This window comes from Neoarius graeffei, chromosome 4, assembly GCF_027579695.1.
Source record: "Neoarius graeffei isolate fNeoGra1 chromosome 4, fNeoGra1.pri, whole genome shotgun sequence".
Classification (NCBI taxonomy): domain Eukaryota; kingdom Metazoa; phylum Chordata; class Actinopteri; order Siluriformes; family Ariidae; genus Neoarius; species Neoarius graeffei.
Window position 1 is genome coordinate 78,917,954 of NC_083572.1, and position 27,334 is coordinate 78,945,287.

At 42.1% G+C, this 27,334-nt stretch overlaps 2 protein-coding genes across 3 annotated transcripts in view; one reads left to right on the top strand and one right to left on the bottom strand.

The window, feature by feature from the left end:
• farp2 (FERM, RhoGEF and pleckstrin domain protein 2) overlaps positions 1 to 23,048 on the top strand; it is a 157,806-nt gene extending 134,758 nt beyond the window's left edge. For both annotated transcript variants that reach the window (XM_060919763.1, XM_060919764.1), the window contains 7 exons: positions 6,245 to 6,334; positions 10,715 to 10,797; positions 10,877 to 10,995; positions 11,273 to 11,436; positions 15,297 to 15,404; positions 16,979 to 17,130; positions 20,342 to 23,048. In XM_060919763.1, the coding sequence (XP_060775746.1) occupies positions 6,245 to 6,334; positions 10,715 to 10,797; positions 10,877 to 10,995; positions 11,273 to 11,436; positions 15,297 to 15,404; positions 16,979 to 17,130; positions 20,342 to 20,432 (807 nt within the window). In that variant the 3' untranslated portion in view covers positions 20,433 to 23,048. The remainder of the gene's footprint in view (positions 1 to 6,244; positions 6,335 to 10,714; positions 10,798 to 10,876; positions 10,996 to 11,272; positions 11,437 to 15,296; positions 15,405 to 16,978; positions 17,131 to 20,341) is intronic.
• The window catches only part of stk25a (serine/threonine kinase 25a), a 43,644-nt gene continuing 39,250 nt past the window's right edge, over positions 22,941 to 27,334 (bottom strand). Inside the window, exon 11 of the mRNA XM_060919765.1 lies at positions 22,941 to 23,402. Coding sequence (XP_060775748.1) covers positions 23,363 to 23,402 — 40 coding nt within the window. The 3' untranslated portion in view covers positions 22,941 to 23,362. The remainder of the gene's footprint in view (positions 23,403 to 27,334) is intronic.

Genomic DNA, 27,334 nt, shown 5'->3' on the forward strand with positions numbered 1-27,334 from the left:
AAGCAAGTCATTTATATATAATGATTGGTTAGTAAGGATGAGGTGAGGGCAGCCATGAAAAGAATGAAGACTGGGAAAGCAGTCGGACCAGATGGTATCCCGATTGAGGCTTGGAGATGTTTGGGTGAGACGGCTGTGGAGTTCCTAACAAGTTTGTTTGTTTAATAAGATCCTAGAGAATGAGAAAATGCCAAATGAATGGAGAAAGTGTGCGCTGGTCCCAATATACAAGAATAAGGGAGATGTACAGAGCTGCAGTAATTACAGAGGAATAAACTTGATGAGCCACAGCATGAAGCTATGGGAAAGGAGGTGAGATTGAGAAGAGAGGTAGCAATCTGTGAACAGCAGTACGGGTTTATGCCAAGGAAGAGCATGTCAGATGCAATTTTTGCTTTAAGAATGTTAATGGAGAAGTACAGGGAAGGCCAGAGAAAGCTACGTTGTGTGTTTGTAGACCTGGAGAAGGCATACGATAGAGTGCCGAGAGATGAGTTATGGTATTGTATGAGAAAGAGTGGAGTGAATGAGAAGTATATTAGAGTGGTGCAAGACATGTATGAGAACAGTGAAACAGCAGTGAGGTGTGCAGTTGGAACGACTGAATGGTTCAAGGTGAAGGTGGGACTCCATCAAGGATCTGCTTTGAGTCCTTTCTTGTTTGCCATAGTGATGGATAGCTTGACGGACGAAGTAAGGCAAGAGTCACCATGGAGCATGATGTTTGCGGATGATGTTGTGATATGTGGTGAAAGTAGAAAGGAGGTTGAGTTGGGTTTGGAAAGATGGAGGGATGCATTGGAACGAAGAGGAATGAAGGTGAGCAGGAGCAAAACAGAATACATGTGCATCAGTGAGAATGGCGATGAGATTGTAGTGAAGATGCAAGGAGTAGATGTAAAGAAAGCTGGTGAATTCAAGTACCTGGGGTCAACTGTGCAGGAAAATGCGGGCTGCGATAGTGAGGTGAGAAAGCGAGTGCAGGCAGGGTGGAGCAGTTGGAGAAGGATTTCAGGAGTCATTTGTGATAGGAAAGTCCCAGCAAACATGAAAGGTAAGATGTATAAGACAGTAGTGAGACCAGCTGTGATGTACGGATTGGAGACCATACCCTTAACGAAGAGACAGGAGGCAAAGTCGGAGGTGGCGGAGTTGAGGATGTTAAGGTTTGTGATGGGAGGTTGGACAGGATGAGGAACGAGCACATCAGAGGGACAGCACATGTGGAGAGCTTGGGAATGAAGCTCAGAGAGATGAGACTGAGATGGTACGGGCACATCCTGAGAAGAGATGCAGAGCATGTTGGAAGGAGAATGTTGAGGATGGAGCTGCCGGGCACACGAAAACGAGGAAGGCCAAAGAGGAGATACATGGATGTGATGAGAGAGGACATGAAAGTGGCAGGTGTGGTAGAGAAGGATGCGGAAGACAGGGAGCAATGGAGACGAAAGAGCTGCTGTGGCGACCGCTAATCGGGAGCAGCCAAAAGAAGAAGAGATGTATATAAAATGGATAGGTTGTTGCCTTTCAACCAAGTAGTCATGACCAGATCAGAGGGGAAAACCTATTGACTGGCTAAACCAAAGTTTTTATTACACCCCTGCTCCGAAGGAGGGGCGTGTACTGGTTTACGCCTTCTGGTTTTCTGTCCGTCCGTATCTCCGTCTGTCCGAAGCACCCTTTTTCTCAGCAACCACAAATCATAGCCACTTGGTACCAAACTTCAGCTTGGTTCTATACCATGTATACCGTTTTCAGGTCTGTCCCACATCGACTTCGAAACATATAGGGTGGATTTCGACGCTATTTCAAAATGACAGTTTACCAGGATGCTATGTGAAATCCCTAGGGAGAACACTGCTCTTTACTTAGTTGTTTCAGGGTTAATTATTTGTTGAAGTCAACATTCATAATAAATGTCCTATTCCTTCGATTGCTTGCATTCTAATACAAGTAAGCGCGGGGGGGGATACGCAAGTGAGCAGTAGCTCACGGTTTATCTTGTTTGGTCTGGAAATTATTTTTTAAGCTACCGTATTTTCTGGACTATAAGCCGCTACTTTTTTCCTAGGTTTTGAACCATGCGGCTTATACAAAGGTGCGGCTATTCTGTGGATTTTTCTTCCACCGCTAGGGGCGCTCTAACCGGAAGTAGAATCAAAAATAAGATAGACGAAAAATCAATGCGAAGAAGAATTAGCAGATCTTTAGCAGATAGAACACGCACGACAAATTACTAACTGGTAATTATTTTCAAATCCAGCGAAGATGATTAAAGTGACTTGTGGTTTCAAACACAGGAGAAATGAAGGTAAATAAATACCGGTTATTTTCTCTTGGTTCTGTTCCGTTTTAATCAGCAAAGTTGCTGCCGTGTTAAAAGGCACTGTTCGGAAAGAATCTGTTCAGGTACATACATGTACATTTACAGTACAAAATCGTTCTGTACATGCAGTAAATATCTAATTTTTCAACATAGATATCTGCGGCTTATAGCCCGGTGCGGCTTGTATATCTTTTTTTTTTATTTTTTTTAAAAAATAGAGCGGATGCGGCTTATATACAGGTGCGCTCTATAGTCCAGAAAATACGGTAAATGCATTTCAGTGTTGTGATGCAGCCTGGTACATAAAGCTTGTTCCAAATCCCACTGCCTGCTGCACTACACACATCGGCGAGGCCTAATACAGTCAGTTGTAGAATTGCAATTTATGACACATTATTTTAAGAATCAGGAACACAATATATTGAAACGTAAAGAGAAAATTAAAGGGATGGCTATATCGTAATGTTTTCAAGAACAGAACACCCCAGCTTATAGCTGGAAGGTTGTTCAACTTGCTAAGTTTTGTTTTGTTTTTTTGTTGATGGCGCAAACATAATATTCAAAAAGTTGTCAGAAGAGGATAATTTGCAGATGGTCATTTGTATCCCTTAGTCTTTATCAGTGGAATTGCACTACCGTTCAAACGTTTGGGGTCACCCAGACAATTTTGTGTTTTCCATGAAAAGTCACACTTTTGTTTCCCACCATAAGTTGTAAAATGAATAGAAAATATAGTCGAGACATTTTTCTGGCCATTTCGAGCATTTAATCGACCCCACAAATGTGATGCTCCAGAAACTCAATCTGCTCAAAGGAAGGTCAGTTTTATAGCTTCTCTAAAGAGCTCAACTGTTTTCAGCTGTGCTAACATGATTGTACAAGGGTTTTCTAATCCTCCATTAGCCTTCTGAGGCAATGAGCAAACACATTGTACCATTAGAACACTGGAGTGAGAGTTGCTGGAAATGGGCCTCTATACACCTATGGAGATATTGCACCAAAAACCACACATTTGCAGCTAGAATAGTCATTTACCACATTAGCAATGTATTGAGGTTTTTCACCTGACATCACAGGGTCACGTGACGCCCCGGTGTCCGCCATTTTGAAGGTCAAGCTAGCTAATGTCAACAACATAGTAGCTGGTATGTTACTGTAGCAATGTTTACGTTCAGTCATTTGGATGACTGTTAAAACCTTTCAGTCTCAAGTTTTTCCTTTACTGGATTTACTAGTTTACTGTAATTATGATCCGGCAGCTATTTACACCGGATCCAGTGCTCCCCCTCAAATTAAGCAGCGCGCTCCGGCTTGCTCCCGGAGTGCTCTGGCCGAGGTTCCGGAGCGCGCTCCGGCTTGCTCCCCCTCAAATTAAGCAGTGCACTCCGGCTTGCTCCCGGAGTGCTCTGGCCGAGGTTCCGGAGCGCGCTCCGGCTTGCTCCCCCTCAAATTAAGCAGTGCACTCCGGCTTGCTCCCGGAGTGCTCCGGGTGTGCTCAAATTAAGCAGCGCGCTCCGGCTTGCTCCCCCTCAAATTAAGCAGCGCACTCCGGCTTGCTCCCGGAGTGCTCCGGGTGTGCTCAAATTAAGCAGTGCGCTCCGGCTTGCTCCCCCTCAAATTAAGCAGCGCACTCCGGCTTGCTCCCGGAGTGCTCCGGGAGCAAGCCGGAGCACGCTGCTTAATTTGAGGGGGAGCAAGCCGGAGCGCGCTCCGGCAGCTATTTACACTGGATCCGGTGTAAATAGCTGCCGGATCATAATTACAGTAAACTAGTAAATCCAGTAAAGGAAAAACTTGAGACTGAAAGGTTTTAACAGTCATCCAAATGACTGAACGTAAGCATTGCTACAGTAACATACCAGCTACTATGTTATTGACATTAGCTAGTGCTAACAGCTAGCTGCTAGTACACTGCTACAACACAGACACCGACCCTAATAATACAGTTCTTAGTCATTGCCTGGTAACAGCAAATTTATAACGGGCCATGTCTCAACAGACTAAGAAGTTATTTCAATGACATTTAGGCCCACTTTACACGGGGACGGTATAAAACAAAAACGCAAAAGTCCATTTTCGTTCTCACTTTTTTCCGCGTCTACACGACCGTTTTCAAGGAGGAAATCTGCGTCTATACGGTGACGCATAAATGTCTCCGCTATGTCTGCATGCATGCGCAACGTCTTCTGTCTTGTCTGATCTGCACATCTGTGCTGCTGTTCTGTCAAGTTATCCTACCAAGCCTACTACGCATGTGCGAAATCCAGGAGGGTAGGAAAATTCAACAGTAGTTTTGTCCCACCGATCAGCTGGGCTGATAGAAAATCGGTGAGAATTTCACGCATTTGCCGATTTTTATGTTTTGTGCGTATTGGTCGAGTCTTTGGCCGAGTCAAATAATTTGTAATGACTTGTTTTGAATAATAAAACGGTCTGTATGAGAACTTGCTAGGATAACTTTACAGAACACCGGTCCGGCTGAGGTACTGTAGTGCTCGAGGGAGGAGCAGGAGCAAACCGAAACTCTTTTAATCTGCCTTTATTAAGTAACACTCACTCTTGTTTCGGTGAAGAAGAGAAAAGGCAGTGTCCATCTCAGCAAAATAAACCCGTTCGGCTGCTGGTTTTGTTTTCAGTCTCGGGTTTATGGTTTCACGAGCGGCTTGAATAGGTGGCGCGCGCGCGCGTGCACGCACACGCGTGTGCGTGTGTGTGTAACTTGGCGACACCAAACTGAGGAGCTCCAGCTGGGCGGGTGAGCAGGAAAACACATCTACTGCATTAAAACACAGAGCAGCTTGAAGGTCCGTTAGATCGATCAGACATGCTCTTACTTTTTTACTTACTTTCTTACTTCCCGGGCTGGCATGTGCAGTATATGACATGTATGACCTAAACGCGTACCCGACGTGAGCAGATCCGAGCAGAGTTTTGCGTATTGGGTAGTTTAGACGGATATGCAACGGGGGCCGTTTTTAACTTATCCACTCTGGAAGGCGTTTTCAATTTTATCCGTTTTTCAGCCTCGGAAACGCCGTCCTCGTGTAAACGAAAGGCACTTCTGATAAAATATTTAGTCGTTTTTACCCGACAGCGTCCTCGTGTAAACGGGCCCTTAATAACATTTTGTTTATCCTGAGGACCGAAAGTAAATGAAAATGTGAACAAACCTTAGCTGTAATCAGATGGCGACCACCGGCTCCAGGGACGACCCGCTGATGTAGGCATGTTACCCAGCCTGACACAAAATATTTGTAGGCATCCAAACTCTTATACGCTTTCAGATCAATACCTGTGTATGGCGATGGGTTTTTAACGACATAGGTATACAGATCATGTGGGCCGAAGTCAGGTAAAGACGAGGGCTTCGTGTACTGCCGTACGTCAGTGAACAATCCTGGTGGAAGCAGGTAAACGTCGTTCTCTAAGCCTGCTAACCTCGATTTTTGCAAATACCTCTCCCTCTGCTCGCCCTGTAAATGCCCTACGTCGCTGGATAGTGAAGGTGTTTTCTGCATCTCGCTCCTTTTTCTTTTATGTTTTCGTTTGCTGCCTTCCTCGCATTCAAACTGATTCGAGCCGTGACGTCCAAAATGGCAGCCTAACGATGCATCACATGACTTGGTCATGTGGGTGAAAAACCTCAATAGAGTGTATTTCTGATTAGTTTAAAGTGATCTTCATTGAAAAGAACAGTGCTTTTCTTTCAAAAATAAGGAAATTTCAAAGTGACCCCAAACTTTTGAACGGTAGTGTAAGTTGCTGACTAGCTCACAATATTATTACATTAGATTAGCTACCATGAGCTAATGAATATCTTTTTTTTTTTTAATCATAACTTTAGAGTTTATCATAACTTTGTACAGGTTTTTCACCTTCATGTTTACCTTTTAGCTAATCAAAGTCTCCCAATCTCAGTTTTCAGACATGCTCCTTTACACAAGCAAAGGTGTCACAGCCACCAACCAATTTAAAGTTCATGGCCAGCTTCCCCTCCACGGCATGCTTGTGAGTATACGACACTGTTCCTTTTCCAGCACAACAAACTTTGCCTGTTTTTATATATTTTTCCCAGTTTGTTTGCTTGTTTTTTGCTCTGGCCTACAGTGACTTGTGAGAGCTCATCAGTAGGTCCATCATGTTCTGCTACTGAAAAACAGCAGTCTCTGAATAAACATAGCACACCATCTAATCCCAGAGAGGATTTACTCAAATGACCCAGGAGCGCTCTGTGGAATATGGCATTTTGAATCCTTGCTCTTTTTTGGTGTTTCTTGTCAGGGGTTTCAGTGTCTCGTGCATCAAAACCCATTTGCCTTTGTGTAAAAGATTTCCTTGCCATTTCAGCATCTCATCTCATCTCATTATCTCTCTAGCCGCTTTATCCTGTTCTACAGGGTCGCAGGCAAGCTGGAGCCTATCCCAGCTGACTACGGGCGAAAGGCGGGGTACACCCTGGACAAGTCGCCAGGTCATCACAGGGCTGACACAGAGACACAGACAACCATTCACACTCACATTCACACCTACGGTCAATTTAGAGTCACCAGTTAACCTAACCTGCATGTCTTTGGACTGTGGGGGAAACCGGAGCACCCGGAGGAAACCCACGCGGACACGGGGAGAACATGCAAACTCCACACAGAAAGGCCCTCGCCGGCCCCAGGGCTCAAACCCAGGACCTTCTTGCTGTGAGGTGACAGCGCTAACCACTACACCACCGTGCCGCCCCATTTCAGCATAATAAATAAAATTAGTCTAGTAGAGTGAAGTCTAAAGGACTAGACTGGTATAATTTTGAATACATTTCCACTCATGTGGGTTCATCGTCAGTTCTTCCATGTTTCCTTCATCGTGACGGTAGGGATGTTATGAAGCATCCAGAATTCCTGGTGGAATGTCTTCTAGACCATCGAATGATTTGAAGTCCTTCATAGGCGGTAAATGAAGTCTGATTGTAGAGATGGCTAATTAAATGTGCCGCATCTTAAGACTGATGCAAGTCTTGGTTTGAAGAATATTCTGTGGTTATTGGTATTTGGAGGTAAGGTTTTGAGGTATGGTGATTGTTATTGTGTCAAGCGTTGGGCATATTGGGTGTGCAGATATTTTGTAATGTTTTGGGGATTGGCGGCACGGTGGTGTAGTGGTTAGCGCTGTCGCCTCACAGCAAGAAGGTCCTGGGTTCGAGCCCCGGGGCCGGCGAGGGCCTTTCTGTGTGGAGTTTGCATGTTCTCCCCGTGTCCGCGTGGGTTTCCTCCGGGTGCTCCGGTTTCCCCCACAGTCCAAAGACATGCAGGTTAGGTTAACTGGTGACTCTAAATTGACCGTAGGTGTGAATGTGAGTGTGAATGGTTGTCTGTGTCTATGTGTCAGCCCTGTGATGACCTGGCGACTTGTCCAGGGTGTACCCCGCCTTTCGCCCATAGTCAGCTGGGATAGGCTCCAGCTTGCCTGCAACCCTGTAGAAGGATAAAGCGGCTAGAGATAATGAAATGAGAATGAGTTTTGGGGATTTAATTTATCATTGTGTTAAAGAAGATTGTGGATTTGGGGCATGTTGGGTTGAATTTTGGAAGTGTTTTAGGCCATTTTTGTGTATCCTCAAGGTTGTGTTGGCACAATGGAGGTGTGAGGATTTTGCACCATGTAGGAGAGGTTGTGAGGTAGGATGGTGATAACATGTATGTGGCTTGTTTGAGTGGATTTTGGAGATATTACTGGGTGTGTCAGGCAGTGGCTCTGCAATAATCCAGCCATGAAGGGAGCTACTGGTTTAAGAGACAGTGACAAGCCATCGCCTCTTCTCCTGTCAGTGCGAAACGGTTCTGCCGCAGGAAGGCCGGGAGTTGGACTCGGGTTGTCGGAGGCTGTATTTTACGCAAGCCATTGGGAGTATTTTATGAGACCAAGAGAGCTCATCTTCTCGGCCACTCCTATAGACCTAGCCAAGGTACTGGGTGTGTGCATTGGATGTGGTAGCAGTGTGACCCCTCTCACTTGACATGCATGTTTCTGCTTCACCCCTGCATGCAGCTCATTGTGCTGGATGCTCCAGTGAGTACACGCAAACCCAAACTCCTCCTACAAAGCTTTAGTCTCAGAGTCCCCAGTCTCCCAGTTTTCCCATCTCTCGCTACGTTAGGTTGTGTTCACCATTTTTAAGAAATGCTTCCACGTGAACAGTCTCCTCTTGTGGCCCTTTTCCACTACCCTTTTTCAGCTCACTTCAGCCCGACACGGCTCGCGTTTCGACTACCATAGAGCAGCACGACTCGGCTCGCTTCAGCCCTGCTTAGCACCCAAAACTCGCACGGTTTTGGAGTGGGGCTGAAGTGAGCCAAACCGAGCCGAGTGGGGCTAGGGGCGTGAGCAGACACTCCCCTGTGCACTGATTGGTGAGGAGGAGTGTCCTCACATGCCCACACGCCCCGCGAGCACGCTGGGATCTGTAAACACCGTAAACCCGGAAGAAGAATAATTACGAATTACGAGAGTTTCTGAAGCCTTATGCGCCTCGCCTCATCTATACGCTCTTGCCAGTATCTGTTGGCGTTGTCGGTGACAACAAGCCACAGCACCAAGACCAGCAACACTAACGACTCCATGTCCTCCATGTTTATTGTTTACTATCCGGGTCGTGAGACTACCGCTTAAAAGATCACTGATGTCACTGTTTGCGCCGCCTAACGACATCACGTGATGTCCACCCACTTTCGCTAACTCCACCCAATGTGTCCACCCACTTCCAGCCAGCACGGTTCAGTGCGATTGTAGTCGAAATGCAACTCCAACAGCCCCACTCAGCTCGACTCAGAACGGCACGGCTCAGCCCAACTCAGCCGCGTTTGTAGTGGAAAAGCGGCATTGGAGTACTCGTATCCTCAGCGGTGGCAATGTTTCAAGCTTTTTCCAAGTTGTGGTGCAGTCGATACGTTTATAGTACAGTACCCCTGAAAGCTGGGTTTGTGATCAAAGGTAATTTTAGTTGTACAGAATGTTTTTTTTTTTTTATTAATCTGAGAATTATAGTATGGTTAGATTTGTTTTCTTCACTGTCATTGTGTTGCTTACATGCACCCTAAACTCAGCATGCGATAAAACGGTTTGTTTATAGGTACAGTATATTACAAGTGCATTCAGCGTAAGTTTTACGATCACAACGAGGAATGTCTGAATTTTGTACTCGGACTACAAGAACGAGCGTTTGTCACTCTGCTTTAAAATGTTAGCTGGAGGCCCACCTTGGGTTCAATCTGTCATTTTTAATTCTTTTAAAAAAAAAAAGTCATGTTACTATTTTAGATCTGTCGTGTTGCTGAGAATGAGTAAGGAATCAAATATGTATGCACAGTTTGCAAGGAATGTATTCTGTTTTTAACAGATTATTAAAATGGCTTGTTCACGTTGTGATATTCATTTAGATGAGCCTTAATTGGTTAAAGTGCCATTCCACCATTGGATGTATTCTTTGGCATAAAATACAATATATTTTGACAACATATATAAATGGTATCACTAGATAGAGAAATCTTTTAGCTTCAAAATGATATATCAAGCATAATTTTTTGACAACGACAAGTATATTAATTTTGCGACCAAAGTCACCTACCCTTTTAATTTCCGCGCGGGATGTCATCGGCAGGTTCCCCTTCTTGTGTACCGTGTGACGTGGCACATATTATCAGCAATGGCGGATAGAACGCGATAAAAATAATACCAATAAATCTAGCTAATACCAATAAATCTAGCTAACTGAAAGATTAACTCAAAATTTTTCGCAATTTTTTTGGCCCCCATATACGAGGAGAAATGACTCTCTCACTTTGGGGGTTTCCTGGTCTAAAAATAGACCGACACGTGGTACACAAGAAGGGGAACCTGCCGATGACATCACGTTTCACTACCGCGCGGAAATTAAAAGGGTAGGTGACTTTGGTCGCAAAATTAATATACTTGTCGTTGTCAAAAAATGATGTTTGATATATCATTTTGAAGCTAAAAGATTTCTCTGTCTAGTCATGTTGTCATAAAATATATTGTATTTTATGCCAAAGAATACATCCAATGGTGGAATGGCACTTTAAGCTCATTTTGATTGAGATCCTGGTCAGATTATTCGTAGACTAGGACGTCTTGGCAGAAATATCGCCCTAGTGTGTCATAGTGTGTCAGCTCGGGCTTTCACACAGCACCTTCTGACGTCCTCCGTTAGTGCTGCACAGCTTCATTAGAGTCTAGAACTGTCCTTGGAGCTGCTGACCACACCTGTAATTCTCGGAAAGATGTAAAAGATTATTTGTGTAAGGCTTCATGCTCCTTTTGGACCTACCGGGCTGTGTGTATACGTGTGTGTGGGGTCATCTTGAATGACTGCTTGTGTTCCAGGTGGAGGAGAGTGAGAATGAGTGGTCAGTCCCTCACTGTTTCACCATCTACTCTGCCCAGAGGACCATCGTGGTGGCTGCCAGGTGACTCACCATCCGCATTCCATAATAAAACACATTCATCACTCGGCTCACGTTTACACATTCTGTCTAACTTTTTCAGCTCGAAAGTGGAGATGACGAAGTGGATCGAGGACCTGAACATGGCAATTGACATTGCGAAGAAGTCACAGGAGAAATCAGAAATATTTCTTGACCCAAGTCTGTGTGATCACTCCAACAGTGAGGATTCTTTTCTTTCTTTTTTTAAAATCCCTTCACTTCACCACTTTGCTCGAGTTAGATATAAAGCCCATCCCTCCCTGTTGTTCTCTCCATGTTATCACCTGTCCGTGTTCTTTTTCTCTCCACTCCTCCTCAACCTCCTTTTTCCTCTCTGCTTTGTATTTTTTTTCCTTTCCTCTAATTTCCAATGCACTTGCCTGTTCTGTTCCTTTCTCATCTCCACTCCTTTTCCCCTCCATTGCTCCTCCTGTCCTCTCCCTGCACACTGCGTTAGGGTCATCTGATGAGGTTTCATTGGAGCAGGAGTCTGAGGACGATGTGAACTCGTCCCGCTGCTCTCTGGACAAACAGAGCCACCATCGCGCCAACACCACCATGCACGTGTGCTGGCACCGCAACACCAGTGTCTCCATGTCTGACCACAGCCTAGCCGTGGAGGTAGCGCTCAGAAACGCACATTTTTCTCTCTCGCACTCACTCACTCACTCACTCACTCACTCACTCACTCGCGTACGCGCACAATCGTATACAGTCTGTGGTTTTTCAACGCACACATGCACAGCTCAGACAGGCCTGATCTCCTCATAGCTGACATGAGTGCGAAGTGAATGCTTGGCCCTGCCTGTGAGTCCCCCTTTACTCTTAACCCTTTCTCTTACCCACCCTCATCTTCCTGTTTCCCTGTTGCTCCCTTACAATAGTTGTGAGGTCATGCTCTTTTTACACCACCAGACTGTAAGACACACCCCTAAAATCTGCATAGATGAAGTGCCGTGTCTTTAATATAGACGTCTTTTTTTAAATTTGCTGGATAATTATTGAAGAACGAAGTGGGGGGGGTTCTTCACGTAGCAGTTGGTTTAAATCGACTGAACTTATTGTTGGTTATAACGAGGTATACTTTGAATTTTATATTGTTTTTATTAAACCCATAACTTAGGAAAAAACATGGTGAAACGATGAGGAGAGGAGATTTCAAAGATGGGCGTTGTGATGGTAATCTATTCATAGACAAGATTTGTTTAGATATTAAGTAATCCTTCCAGGTGCTTTTTGTTGATTTTAATTCGCACAGGATCAGTTATATAAATGTATACATGGCCTTCATGCCAAAAGTGCTTTATATCTTTAACTCTGTTTCCTGCGCATAAACAATATATACTAGTGCATCTCAAAAAATTAGAATACCATGAAAAAGTTCCTTTTTTTTTCATAATTTAATTCAAAAAGGTAAACTTTCATATATTCTGTATTCATTACATGTAAAGTGAAATATTTAAAGCCTTTTTTTTTGTTTTAATTTTGATGATTATGGCTTATAGCTCATGAAAATCAGAAATCCAATATCTCAAATTATTAGAATATTCCCTAAGATCAATCAAAAAAGGATTTGCAATACAGAAATGTCCAACTTCTGAAAAGTATATTCATTTATACACTCAATACTTGGTTGGGGCTCCTTTACCATGAATTACTGTATCAGTGCGGTGTGGCATGGAGGTGATCAGCCTGTGGCACTGCTGAGGTGTTATTGAAGCCCAGGTTGCTTTGATAGTGGCCTTCAGCGTATCTGTATTTTTGGGTCGGGTGTTTCTCATCTTCCTCTTGACAATACCCCATAGATTCTCTATGGGGTTCAGGTCAGGCAAGTTGGCTGGCCAAACAAACACGGTAATATCATGGTCAGCAAACCATTTGGTAGTAGTTTTGGCATTACTAAAGGTGCTAAGTCCTGCTGGAAAAGGAAATCAGCATCTCCAAAAAGCTCGTCAGCAGATGGAAGCATGAAGTGCTCTAAAATCTCCTGGTAGATGGCTGTGTTGACTTTGGACTTGAGCAGCAGATGACATGGCACCCCAAATCATCACAGACTGTGGAAACTTCACACTGGGCTTCAAACACCTTGGATTCTGTGCCTCTCCACTCTTCCTCCAGACTCTAGAACCGTGATTTCCAAATTAAATGCAAAATGTACTTTCATCTGAAAAGAGGACTTTGGACCACTGAGCAACAGTCCATTTCTTTCTCTCCTTAGCCCAGATAAGATACTTCTGACATTGTCTCTGGCTCAGGAGTAGCTTGATATTAGGGATGCGAAAGTTGTATCCCCTTTCTTGAAGATGTCTGTTCGTGATGGGTCTTGATACTCTGACACCAGCCTCAGTCCATTCCTTGTGAAGCTCTCCCAAGTTCTTGAATCAACTTTTCTTGACAATCCTCTCAAGACTGCAGCCATCCCTGTTGCTTGTGCACCTTTTCCAGCCACCCTTTTCAGCAATGACCTTTTGTGGCTTACCCTCCTTGTGGAGGGCATCAGTGATCATCTTCTGGACAACAGTCAAGTCAGCAGTCTTCCCCATGATTGTGGTTGCGTGTACTGAACTAGACCGAGATATACACTGTGTTCATACTGATTTACTCAAACTCGAAATGAAATATTCTAATATTTTGAGGGTTTTTTTTGTTTTTGTACTGTATGCCATACTGATTAAACTTAAAATAGAAAAATGCTCGAAACATTTTAGTTTGTGTAATGAGTCTATAATGTATAACATTTTCACTTTCTTAAATAACTGATGGAAAGTATTGAACTTTTTCACAATATTCTAATTTTTTGAGATGCACTAGGGTGTGTGTGTGTGTGTGTGTGTGTAAAATTAGTAAACAGCAGTTTTGAGTTAAGCTCGTTCCAAAATGTCACTATAAGACCCATTATTTGCTAACAAACAAGCAAGTGTCTTATAGTTTGGAATATTGTTGGTAACCTAAGATTTTGTTCTGTTCTTGTTCATCACATAGTCATCACAGATTTTCCTTTAAGTGAAATTGCTGACCTTTACCTTTTTCTTTTGAAAAGGAAAAAAAGAGAAATGACTAGGCTAATCTACTGATGCTGCTCTTCATTTAACAGCTTCATCTCTGCAGTGTTGGACTACTGCTTCAGTATTTTCTAGACCTCATTTCTTTCCTGTGGATTAAACACTACTAACTCACTAACACTGTTTCTGTGGTTGTTCTCTCCTCCCCTCCCCCCCCCCCCCCCCAAAAAAAAAAAAAAAAATCATGCCTGCCTTTTTCCTTCCGTCTCACTCTGCACTTTACTGTCTGTACCTCTCACTCTGCTGCATGTCCTGTTGCCTGTATGTGTGTTCAGTGTTTTGCTCTCCGGCTGCGTCTCCAGAACTGCCTCCTCGTTATCTGCTTGGTCAGGGACAGAGACCAAACACCATCACACACGTGTGCTGGTACCGCACACAGAACCTCTCTCTTACTGATTACCTTCGCATGAATCAGGTACACACCAGCAAATAGATCTCCAGCCGCAAAGTTATTTGTTTTTGTTTTTTTCCCCCCCAATCTTTCATTTTGGCTGACACTTTTATCCCAAGTGACTTGCAAAGTCGACAGGATGCATCTAATCAGATGAGTGCTAATGATTCATATTGTGTTTAAATTCATATTTCCTGATATTTATTAAGAATACATCAGTGCTATAGTAACGACTTGCAAAGAGAGATGTACGATGGACGAGACGCACAAATGGACTAAACGTTGAATCATGGTCACGGATGTTCCACAGTATTTGACGCAACATTATCAATCATTAAAAAATTTTAATTGTTCACGTATTGCTGTGGTATGAGAGGAATAAAAGACTTCATGACATGCTGTTATTGGAAGATACTGGGCATCCCAACACCTCATTATTGATCATTTTCCTGTAACAGCACATACCATTGTGTTTTTACTTCAATTTTAATAACTTGCATAATAAAAATGTTAATTTAGTGCTTTAATCTAAAACCTTATTCAACCAGTAAGTCAAACGGGTATGTAGAATAGAAACTGAGGGGCCCAGAAATGACCATTTACTGTACAATCAAACTGCATTTTTGGACTCGTCACATCTGCTTCCCTTTCTGGTCTACATAACAGCATGTCTGATTGGCCATGTGAAATTCCTCTGTGGGATGATGTAATGTTTTCCTCTGATCTGCGAGGAATTCATCACATTTTACCCTCTTGACTCAGGCACAGAAATGGAGCAGATTTGGCATTGAACACAGCTTGTGGGAGAGAGCGTGACGATAACTTGTGCCAATCCAAGCAAGACGTTTTCTAATGAAACGATCGCGTTTCCACAAATTAAGTTTTGGATGTTTTCTCAGACATTTTTGAAGCTGGATGTTTTTGCCAGTGCTCTGAATCTTTGAAATGTCAAGCCATGGTTGAAATGAGCAGGATGGTCCTGTTTGTGCAGTGGCGTCTCTAAGATGTTGACTTCTCAATCTCTACAGAACCAGCTGTCTGGCTACCTGCTGAGGAAGTTTAAGAACAGTAACGGCTGGCAGAAATTGTGGGTGGTCTTCACCAACTTCTGTTTGTTCTTCTACAAGACCCACCAGGTACCGACTAACACTCGGGCCAGATTTTTTTTTTACAACCGTTTGAAATTGTGGATGTATGAAAGCCTCAGTGAAGAATTTAAGCAGATAAACATTAGAACGATCACTGACATTCAAGTTTATTAAACAGTTTGGCCAACATTTCATAGAGATGATCTGAAAAGAGATGTTGCCATTGGAAACGATCTACAAGTTTCATGTAACGGACAGTTAAAGGAAAAGTCCATCTTGAAACATCATGTTGAAATATTTGCGATGTGATCCTGGTGCTAATTTGTTGGCTGGTGCTTTGTTTTCTTTATTTCTGTGATGCGTTAGCGGTTGTGTGCCGTGCTGACATCACAGGGCGACACCACTAACTCAATTTCATTGAAGTTTAATAAGAGAACATTTAATGAACTTAAGCATAAACGGTAACAGTTAGATTTCACTGTTAAGGGCTAAAAATGAATTTCTTTTCTCACTCAACCATTTTCAGTGTTGATGAACATCATACTTAATGAGGTACAATGTCAAAGTAGGCGGCACGGTGGTGTAGTGGTTAGCACTGTCGCCTCACAGCAAGAAGGTTCTGGGTTCGAGCCCCGGGGCCGGCGAGGGCCTTTCTGTGTGGAGTTTGCATGTTCTCCCCGTGTCCGCGTGGGTTTCCTCCGGGTGCTCCGGTTTCTCCCACAGTCCAAAGACATGCAGGTTAGGTTAACTGGTGACTCTAAATTGACCGTAGGTGTGAATGTGAGTGTGAATGGTTGTCTGTGTCTATGTGTCAGCCCTGTGATGACCTGGCGACTTGTCCAGGGTGTACCCCGCCTTTCGCCCATAGTCAGCTGGGATAGGCTCCAGCTTGGCCGCGACCCTGCATGGGATAAACGGTTACGGATGTGGATGGATGTCAAAGTATAGTGGAGGCATCAAACACTGGACTCAAAGATCCAAAATGCAGCGTCGCTATACGACACAGTTGCGAGTTTGCAGGCCTGCTTGAGATTACATAACAGTTCAACACGGGTTCCCTCATTTATTGAAGTCACTGGTTTTGTAGCTTCAGTGCAAAATTAAAGTAGCAAACATTGGGCACCAAACATGTTTGAACTACTTCAGTCATAGGAAAATTATGCAAATCACATTTTTGGTTGATGTGTTCTTTTAGCCCAGTGCATGCAAAATGCAGATATTGTCTTTTTTTTTTTTTATTGGAAATTCTTTGTTTTTGCAGCTCTAAACTGGTTAGCCAGTTGGTACAGTTCTTGAATGGAGTTTTAAAAAGGATTATAATGTTAAGTAAATCCTGAAGTCTGAGGTTTCTACAACTCTGAGTCCAAAACAATCCAATATTCATTCAAGAATAACGAGCAGGAGCGAGGACCACCAAATCGTCACATCTAAATGAAACCAGTTTAGCATGTCCATATTCAGACAATGTTATTTTTGCTTCTCCAAATGACTTCTATTTAATGTGCTGTGTTGATTATAACCTTGAGTTCAGTTGCAGCAACAGCTGTAACAACATCCATTTTGAGCCTTGGCCAGTTTTCTTCTGGGGTTTGGGAGTTCATGATGTTCTATTTTTCATCCAGGATGACTTCCCTCTAGCTAGCTTGCCTCTACTGGGTTACACGGTCAGCACACCTGGGGAATCGGACAGCATTCACAAAGAATACGTCTTCAAGCTGCAGTTCAAGTCCCATGTTTATTTCTTCAGGGCTGAAAGCGAGTATACCTTCGAAAGGTAACACTTTCTCCTTTTTAAACGTTTTTTTTTTTTTATCATCACCAGAATTTATTTAAACATTTAAATGTTCTCATTTCATTTATTTTCAGCGTTGGGAATTGACATTGCATTGGATTGTGAGATTGAGCTGATGTTAATTTCATTTAGGATGCCAAGTCCTTTCTAACTATCAAACAATAAGCGGACTGATGATCTGGAAAATGTGTGATTTGTTCCCAAATGTTTTCCGGTTTTATTCCTTAAAGTAATTCAAAAATGATGTGTCATCTGACATCTGGAATTCAGAAATGTACATGTACAGGACTGTACGTATTGGTACACTGCCAAGGGAAGTTAGTATTGTAAATTATATTTAGGTTGCTAGCTATGTGTTTCACAGGCCTTGAGTTGACCCACAGACAGACCTTTAAAGCAGAGCTTTTATTTTTAAATAAATTTCTGAGTGGATAGTATCTCTGTCCTTGACTCTTGTATGCTGCATAAATGGGAATAAAAAAATAAATATTTTTGAGAGTTAAAATCGACCGCAAAGTTGGTATTGGAGCTGCCCCGCTGAGCCAGCCAGCCCTGAGTGCGTGACGTCACAGCGGGAACCGGTTCAAAGGCCGAGGCCTTTGACAGCTATAGACCAAAGTCATATAAATAAAAATTTATGGTGAAAGTAAGAAATACCATTACCGACTTGCTCGACTGAGACTGATTTGACTTCACTGATTGTGGGTTGACTCTCATTAAAACAGGATAGGTGTTATAACTTCTGCAACATTAGATTGGGCGGGTTCCCTCAGGGAAATTAAGATTCCAGCAGCATCATTACAAATAAACAGAGAAAATGGATAGAGAAAACTTCTAGATAAACTAAAATGAATTATTTACATATACAAATATAAAAAGAATAAGATATGGGGAAGGGGGGAGAGAGATATTGCACATTGTCTGGTATTGCTTATTGTTAGGCTAGGCTACTGTACATGCATGCGTTTTCACTGATAAAACGTAAAAGGCTAATTAAATAATCAGATGAACTGAGACAATCACATTCTGAAGCAAATTAAATAATCTTATACCGGTAACTTAAACACACAATACAAGTTACATGTATTAATCTAAATGCAGATAAACAACGTGTGGTTTTTGTTTGTTTTAATCCAAACGAGAGTCGGAGCTTACCCGTCTGTGTTCTCGCTTCGTGAAAACCGAGACCACAGACGCATCCAAATCTTTGCAGTTTGAACATTCTTGGATTATGAATGCAATGTAAATCCACCTTCTGTTATGTTGCTGCACCCGCCAGCAGCACATCTACGTGGCATGGCGATAAATTAGCTCAAAATGGAGGATCGGAGTTGCAGTCAGCTCTGTGTTTTAGTATAGCGGAAATGGCGATGAGACCGATTAGACTTCCTGCTGTGACGTCACGGACATCAAGGTCATTCACTCAGACCACTACCTATATGAATCACTTTAATCATAAAAATTACTGTATTAGATTTATTGTTAACGCTTAAAACTATTCCTGTGCCATTCTTGAGGTCTCAAGGCATTTATAAACGAGAGTGAGGCCATGGTTCTGCGTATATGCTTTAAGAGAATTAATATTAAATGCAGTGCAGTAAGAGCCCTGTCCTGCTCCATCCAAATTGTCGAAAAATGAAAACAAAGCCAAAAACATCTCATCTCATTATCTCTAGCCGCTTTATCCTGTTCTACAGGGTCGCAGGCAAGCTGGAGCCTATCCCAGCTGACTACGGGCGAAAGGCGGGGTACACCCTGGACAAGTCGCCAGGTCATCACAGGGCTGACACATAGACACAGACAACCATTCACACTCACATTCACACCTACGCTCAATTTAGAGTCACCAGTTAACCTAACCTGCATGTCTTTGGACTGTGGGGGAAACCGGAGCACCCGGAGGAAACCCACGCGGACACGGGGAGAACATGCAAACTCCACACAGAAAGGCCCTCGCCGGCCATGGGGCTCGAACCCGGACCTTCTTGCTGTGAGGCAACAGCGCTAACCACTACACCACCGTGCCGCCAGCCAAAAACATGCTTAATAATAAATAAGTTACATTTATGTAGTGCCTTTCTCAAACTCAAGGTTGCTTTGCATAGATCAGAGAAAACACACACAAAAACGTTGCTAAAGAGTGTCGAGTTTATGCCCTGGGGAGAAATGTTCATGAAACAAAGGTTGAGATGAGATTTGAAGAAAGGAAGAGAAGAGCAGTGATGGAGGGGTTGAGGAAGGGAAATAATTCATTTATTCACATGGGGGAATGGAGCAGAATTAATTGGCAGCATTTCAACCTCAGCAAAATGGAAATACGTTCACAGATTCAAACTTGATGTCTTTTGTTTGTGGAGTTAGAAGATTATACAGAAATTTAAAGTTTTTACTGAAACCCAAGCCTTCTGGTGCCTCTGTTGCCCCTTTTCCACCAAAGCAGTTCCAGGGCTGGTTCGGGGCCAGTGCTTAGTTTGGAACCGGGTTTTCTGTTTCCACTGACAAAGAACTGGCTGTGGGGCCAGAAAAACCGGTTCCAGGCTAGCACCAACTCTCTGCTGGGCCAGAGGAAAGAACCGCTTACGTCAGCGGGGGGGGCGGAGTTGTTAAGACCAACAACAAGACCGCGAAAGATCGCCATTTTTAAGCGACGAGAAGCAGCAGCTGTACAAACGCGAAGTCATCCATTATTATTATTATTGTTGTTGCTGCTGCTGCTTCTTCCGTGTTGTTTTTGCTTCGATATTCACGTCAAGGTTTATGCAAACATAGCGACGTAACTGACGTATACAGTGACGTAATGACGCGTCTTCCCTTAGCACCGCGAGCGATGGAAAAGCAAACTGGTTCTCAGCTGGCTCGCAAGTTGAATGAGTTGTGAACCAGCACCAGCACTGGCCCCGAACCAGCCCTGGAACTGATTTGGTGGAAAAGGGGTATGTGTCACCTGAGACCCTGCGTTCCTTATTTTCTTAGTCCTAGATCAGTCGTATGATTGGATAGCTGCTATTCCTTCATGATTTGTGTGTATATAACAAAACAATATGCTGATTTCCTGTCATTCATTGCATTGTGACGTGGTATTCTGAGACCTTATTGGCCATTTTACAGATTTTTGGCCTTAACCATAATGGGGACTGGACAAAAAGTAAATTGTGGAAGACGTGTGTGTGTGTGTGTGTGTGTGTGTGTGTAGGTGGATGGAGGTGATCAAGAGTGCGGCGAGTGCTGCTGGCAGGGTGAGTCTGCTCATCCCTAAAGGCCCAGAGGAGATGAATGGGAACTGAAGATTGAAACTGAGGCTGGTTGTCCTCCTGGAGCTCGGGGCTGGGCCCTGCAGAATGCCATGAGTCTACGTTATTATTATTTTTTATTTAATCCTCTGTTTCATGGCTCCTAATGCCATAATCTTCAGTACTGACTCTGAAGTCTCGAACATTTCTGTTGAATGGAAATGGAAGAAGTCGGGGGCCGTCTAAGAACTCGACTCTCTTTCTGTTTCTTCATCTTTGACATGTGGGCTACGACCCCTTCATTTAAAAGTCATGCCAAGTTTTGCAGTTTTCCAGAAGAGTAATCTAACCATAAATGGCTATGATGTTTTATTTTGCTTCATGTGGTCCTGCTACAATTTTAGCAGTCACATTTTTGAAGTCGCCAGTTCTTCATCTCAAAACCGGGAGCTCGTCCAGAGCTGCCAAACGGTATTGTGTCAAACCAATTAGGCCTTCCTGAATGGGTTTCAATGTCATTAAAAGCTCATTTTGTGTAATCGCAATCTCTTATATTAACGGGAGCACAATAACGGAACGGAGTAATGGACTGAATCAGGTCTGGATGGTAGAGTAAGTGAAGAGTGAAGGAAGAAGGACGCAGAACCACAGTGGCGTGGGCCAGAGGGATACGGAGGCACTCGGAGATGAAGTGGTTTGGGCGAACGGCCATCGTCCTCCGTAAATAGTTGTAAAAGGACAAAGCGATGGGTATTGAATTAAGGGCACTAAAACTGAAATGAGCAGCAGATTAATCGGCGATCTGGTGTGGAGACACGGGAGTGAAATCTGAGAGGTGTTTGTGCTCCTGTTCAGTTCCACATTCGTAACAGTAAGAGTTTAGTGACATTTGTACTTTATTAAAATGCCTGGTTAATTAACAGCTATATATGGAACTGCTTTGAGTCGTGTAAATGTAAGAAATATTGAGATATTGAAAAGGTTCGTTCAGAGTATTTAACAGTTTTGTTACAGACAATGCATTTATGCACACTTCTCATCTCATTTCATCTGTCTAAGGGGTTTTTTTTTTCTCCCCTCCCCTTCTGGATAACCACGAGGGGGAGTCAGCATCTCGAGTATGCATACGGTCTTATCCTGGTGCTCACTGACGCAAAAGCTAACCACTCTTTCTGCCTCATGGTCAGGGTAGTTAACTTTGACTTTTTATGAAACATGCGGCTCTGCTGATTTCTCCACTTCTGCACACTAATTGTGAACAAGAGAACGTGGACCATGTGGCAAACTGGTCTCATTAAAGTTCAGATTTATGCTTAAACCAAAAAAAATAATAAAAAAAATCAGTGTAATTAAGTTGGGTTTTTTTTTTTTTAGTTTTTCTCTTTTAAATCTCATAGAGAAATGTTGAAGCACAGGTTATGCTGGTATCTGTAATATTATTAATCCTTTGTTCTGCTATAAAGGCCAGTTCTTTCATGTAAATATTCGGGTTGTCGAATGGGTGAAAGTTACTTTTAGAGGAATATTTCTGTGAAACAGTTTGATTTACACAACGTTTTTTTCCATATCACAAATACAGTTGATTTAACCAAGACTTGTTCGGTGATCGAACTTTGCTTCTGCATCAAATCAACAAGGATCAAGTCCTCACACACTCCTTTACATGAAAAAAAGGTTCCATTAACTCAAACAGGAAGTCTGTGAAGAAATTAATTTCATCCAAATCACTTGTATTGTACAACTCTGGGCCAGAACTCCTTTCACAAGTCTCATTCTTGTGTGGCGTGACGTCAGACTATGCTGCACAAAAGTGATTCTGGTCTCAGTATCGCTGCCTTTTTTTTTTTTTTTAAATATAAATACATTACAGTGTGCCATTTCGTAAGAAACCACAAATTAATAGCTATAAGCTTCCTACTTTTGTAGCTCCAGTGCAAAAATAAAGCAAATATCAGACACCAAACACGTCTTGGCTGATCAAGCGTATTGGTATAAGGAGAAAATTGTGTACATTTAATTTTCAACTGAAGTGTCTCTTTAAGATTTTGAAATAGCCATGTTACGTTACGTTATGTTTACTCATAAGGGCTGAGATTAACTGTAAATTAACTCGATCTTATTTGGGAGATTTGACCCACGATATTGACTGGATCATAGTCTTCACTAGGCTGTTACATTGGGACATGAATGCTGTACTGGGTCCAACCAAAGACCTAAAAAGTCTCGTATAAGACTGAAAACCTTGGCTGAGGTTTTTACAGCCACGCATTAACCGGTACTGGTGACTCTTGGGTTTTTGTTTTTTTTTCTTAAAATATAAAAGTAAGCAAGATATTATACACATCTCATGACTTGTGGACTATTAGCAGTTTAACCAAGCCTGTCTGGTTCTCATTACTTTTATACACTTCTTACAAAGACTGGAATTTGTAATATTTTTACACTTGTCTATCCCTCCATAATGTAAAGACATATTTTCATATGACCGTTACGTTGAGTTTAGAATGAGCTTCACCAGGTTGCTTCTGTCATTCAGAAGAAATTTGAACACGTTTACTCCCGTTTCTGTTGCACATTGCTCATATTTATTGTGTAGCATGTTGCTGTAGTCAGGTCCATGTCATTACATTTAAAAGAGATAACTAATAATAAAAACAAAACTGGTATTAATTGGGTTCTGAGCTTGAATTTTTTTTGGGGGGAATGGTCTTCATAACGCCTTGGTTTCTGTTCTACAAAACAAAACTGCTCCATATATCTGTGTCCTTGCGGTTTATTTAATATGGTGAAGTTTAACATGTCCTGCAATACACAGATCTTAACTTTTTAAAAGCAATCAGTATTTTACAAAGAAAAGAGTTGGAACACATCGTAATGTGCAATAATAATGAAATAAAAAGATGGGTGGCAATGATGAAAAGATCCAGGACTGTTGAACAGGAGGTCGATGGTCTGAATGAATCCAGATTGTTCTCTCGGAGAGCTCATCGCTTTGGAGGGGTTGTGTTCCCGTTCAGTGTAAACCTGCAGGAAGAGGAACAGAATGAGAGGTGAGACTCGCTGCAGATGACAGGGATGGCAATTTTCCGCCGAACGGCGGAAATCCGCCGTTTTGAATTTCAATTTTATCATTTTTGTGGAACGTCTAAATCCGTAGAGATAAGTTTTAGGGGGGGTTAGGTACCTAACTTTTATTGCTGCTACCGAGATTAGTGTCAAATCGTATCGAAACCACATGTCTCGCGAACAATGGAAGCTTCTATATCGAGTGTAACAATGAAAATAAGCAAACGAGTCTGTGATTGGTTGCGAAGTGAAGGATTCAACCAATGCGAAAGCATGTTTCATTTCACTGGCCGCCATTTTGCCTTTAGCTAAATGTCTTGCACGAGGTTTTGAGAGCGTTGTTTTCCGCGGAAATATGAAGTTTTTATCACGAGATCAAGAAGCATCGGTGGCTGAAATTGACAATGTCAAGAACAAATTTCGTTGGGATTGGCTACAGCGGACAGTTACTACGAAAGTGAAACTTGGAAAAAAGATCGAGGAGATCAGCGAGACGCTTGAACAGTTTATCAAGAAGTGCGATTTGCCTGGCAAAGCATTTTGCATTTATTGTAACGATGTGATCAACTACGGATCCCGTGGGCAACACATTGGGGAACTCTGGCTGGACCAGCTGTCAGTTCGACACAGTCAGATGGATCGAGGATACAGTCGCAGCCTATCACACCTTTGGCAGACAGACAAGCCCATTCAGAGGTACATAATTTTAAAATATTTTTAAAATATAATTTGTCAATAATGCATTGAATTTAACTTAGATTGACAAACTATATGCATTGCTATTTATTGGCCTTGCATTTATTTTTAATTTTATAACAAAATTTTAAATATAAATTTTTTTTTTTTTTTTTTAATTGATGATACTATCCCCATGTGTACTGAAAGGCAGTCAATTTAACTTTGTTTAATTTCTAGGCCCTTTTTATTTTGAATTTAGCTTGAGATTTATAATAGATTTGAAGTGTTAATGAACTTGGTGATTCACTGTAAGATATTTTTCTGGAAATTTCAGAATGTTTCATTGTGGTTAATATCATAAAACTTTTAAGTATTACATATTTATGTTTTTCTGCCTAAAAATATTTTATGAAAAGGAAATATCAATTATAAAGAATACAACACGTAAAAACCATGTACAACTAAAATACATACTCCCACAATAATATATTTACGGTAAATATTTTCAGGTGCAAGAAGTAAGTATTTGTTGTAAAATATATATGGATAATGGTGGTGGTTGTTGGCCTTTTTTGTTTTCTGGCTGGGTTTTCATTTTTCTATGTGCCTTATCAAATACATGCGTAGTATCTTTCTAACAGATAATTTGTATCATTCTAACAACAATATAAACATTAGATGATTTTTAAAATGATGATCTAACTTTTAATAATAGATACTTATTTTTATCATGTATTTTTCACACAATATACATGTAAAATGGCTAGAAAATAGGTAGAAGAGGCTAAAAAGGCTAAAGCTTCGGGGGGGCTCCGCCCCCCTGAACCCCCCATTCGGAGTTTCAGCTGAAATAAAATTTTCCTGTTGCCATCCCTGAGATGAAGATGTTCCAGCTCTGACTGGCAGGTAGACATGATAACTTGTATGTTGCGATCGCTTTTTATACGGCCCTTGTATTTGGAGCTTACAAATAGTTTAAGCCTTGATAATCTAAAAGCCCATGACAATGTTAAATGTCCTCTTAAATAAGTGTAACTTTTTGCATATTACTGATGGTCACATCATGGCAGTCTGAGAATCCTCTCTGTTCTGTAGAACTTAACAGTGCAAGACTGCAAACGAGAGAAACGCAAATTATTTGAAGATGGAAAAACAGGTTTACACATTTGTTAGTTTTTTCTTTTTTATCAGACATCTAATTTTTTAGGTTTGTTTACCTGACATGTTTCGACGTACGACTGTCGTCTTCCTCAGAGTGTCACCGGATGTTATTGGTGACGCATCTTTTATCAGCTGATGTTTCTGAAGGCGTGGCCTTCCTGTCTGGATTGACGGGTCGGTCACGCCTTCTACTGTCTGTTCGTCCCCTGCAAGATGGCACTCCAGGTGTGGGAGAGCATGTATGCTCCCTCATCCCTGGTGATGGTCCTCGGGCTTCGCTTATGGATCTCTATGGCCTCCCTGATCCAGCGCTGATGTTTATCTTCTGTGCGGATGACTCTGGCATTCCCCCAGTCCATAATATGATTTTCCCTTTTGCAGTGATCTGTTATGGCTGACTTATAATTTTCCTGTTGTGCCTTTTTCTTTTATTGTTCGGGTTTGTCTTGTAGCTGTCTCCTTTTCGCACTTTTTCTTGTGTTGAAACTCCTTCCTGTCTCCCCGATGTAAGTTTTATTGCATAATTGACATGGAATCTCATATATGGTGTTGCATCTGTTGTCCGGATGTATTCTGTCTTTGGGATGAACCAGGATCTGACGGAGTGTTGTGTGTGGTTTGACAGGTGTGTTAATGTTGTGTTTCCTCATTGCTCTTTGAATGCGTTCAGTTATTCCCCTAATGTATGGTAATGTAACTACTCCCCTGTGTTCTTGTTTGTTGGTTTGTTTTTTCTCTTTCTTCTGTGTTTTGAGGAAGACGGCAGTCGTATGTCAAAACATGTCAGGTAAACAAACCTAAAAAATTAGATGTCTGATAAAGAAAAAACTAACAATATTCAATATAAGACATAATGAACGTAATCGAAAGAACAGGTTTACACAGTTCACTACCAAAATTTTTTGTACTAACCACCAAAAGAAATGCAAGCTTTCTGTGTAGCCCAAGAAATGTATCAAAACTACAGGAAGGAAAATGCAGTGTGTTCACGTGCCACACCGGTTTTTTCATATGCGATGACCTCAGGTTGTCTGCATCAACCGAATATTTTAATTAGGTCAGTTGTGTACTGAGTGGAAATGTACTGGTAAATTCTCACAGCCATTGGCATGTTGTGTGCAAGGCAACATTTTGAACATGCCTTTTGACGATTTTCTTCAAATTATCTACATTTTAAAAGCTTGTTTCTTTTGTTGGTCAGTATGTTTTACAACGTTCTATCTTAAATCGAACAAGATGACAGTCTCCTCTATATCCCCTGCCTTATATACCAAGTTTCAAGATATTTGTCCCATTTTTCAAGTTCTGCTGCAGGAAACCAACCCTACCTCTTTACGCTGACCTCAGCAGCCCATGGCATAAACCCACCAGACCTTTGGTCCAGGTGAGCTAAAAATGAAAACTTCTCACATTTCTTAGTATCAAAAGGCACATGTACATTACTTAATCAACACATAGACCTGTTGGTTTGGCAATGCAACAGAGGCGCAAAAAGGTCGACTTGCAGTAGGAAACTGCTAACAACGTCTAGCAAGCTGATGGGCACAAATCAGAAAAGTCTGGAATTCATATACAGGGAACGATCATTTGGTAAAATTGATACAATTTTAACAGATGAAAGACATCCATTATTTTATACTTTTGAGCTGCTGCCATCAGGCAGCAGATTCCGATACCCCGCTATTTTTTAAAAACAGGACGAAGCAATCTTTTATCCCACAAGCCATTAGCCTTTTTAACAAACATGTGAAACAAAAATGTAGATCTTAATTTGCGTCCCCCTGTTCAGCTGGCCTGAGCAGGTATGCTATTTTTATAGCTTTACCATTTTTTATTTATTTTTTTTACCACCCTCGCAGCTTTGTACAGCTCTTATTCTATGGGAATGCTATAGATAAACTGGGATTGTTGACTGATTGGACAGATGTCAGCCATCAACAATGTCTTTTCATGTATTGGGATAAATGTGGCGTCTTGGGTATATGTGTAGCAACATAATGGGTTTTGAGTGTTTGCTTGTTTTGATTGGTTTTTCATGTCTAACGTTTCAT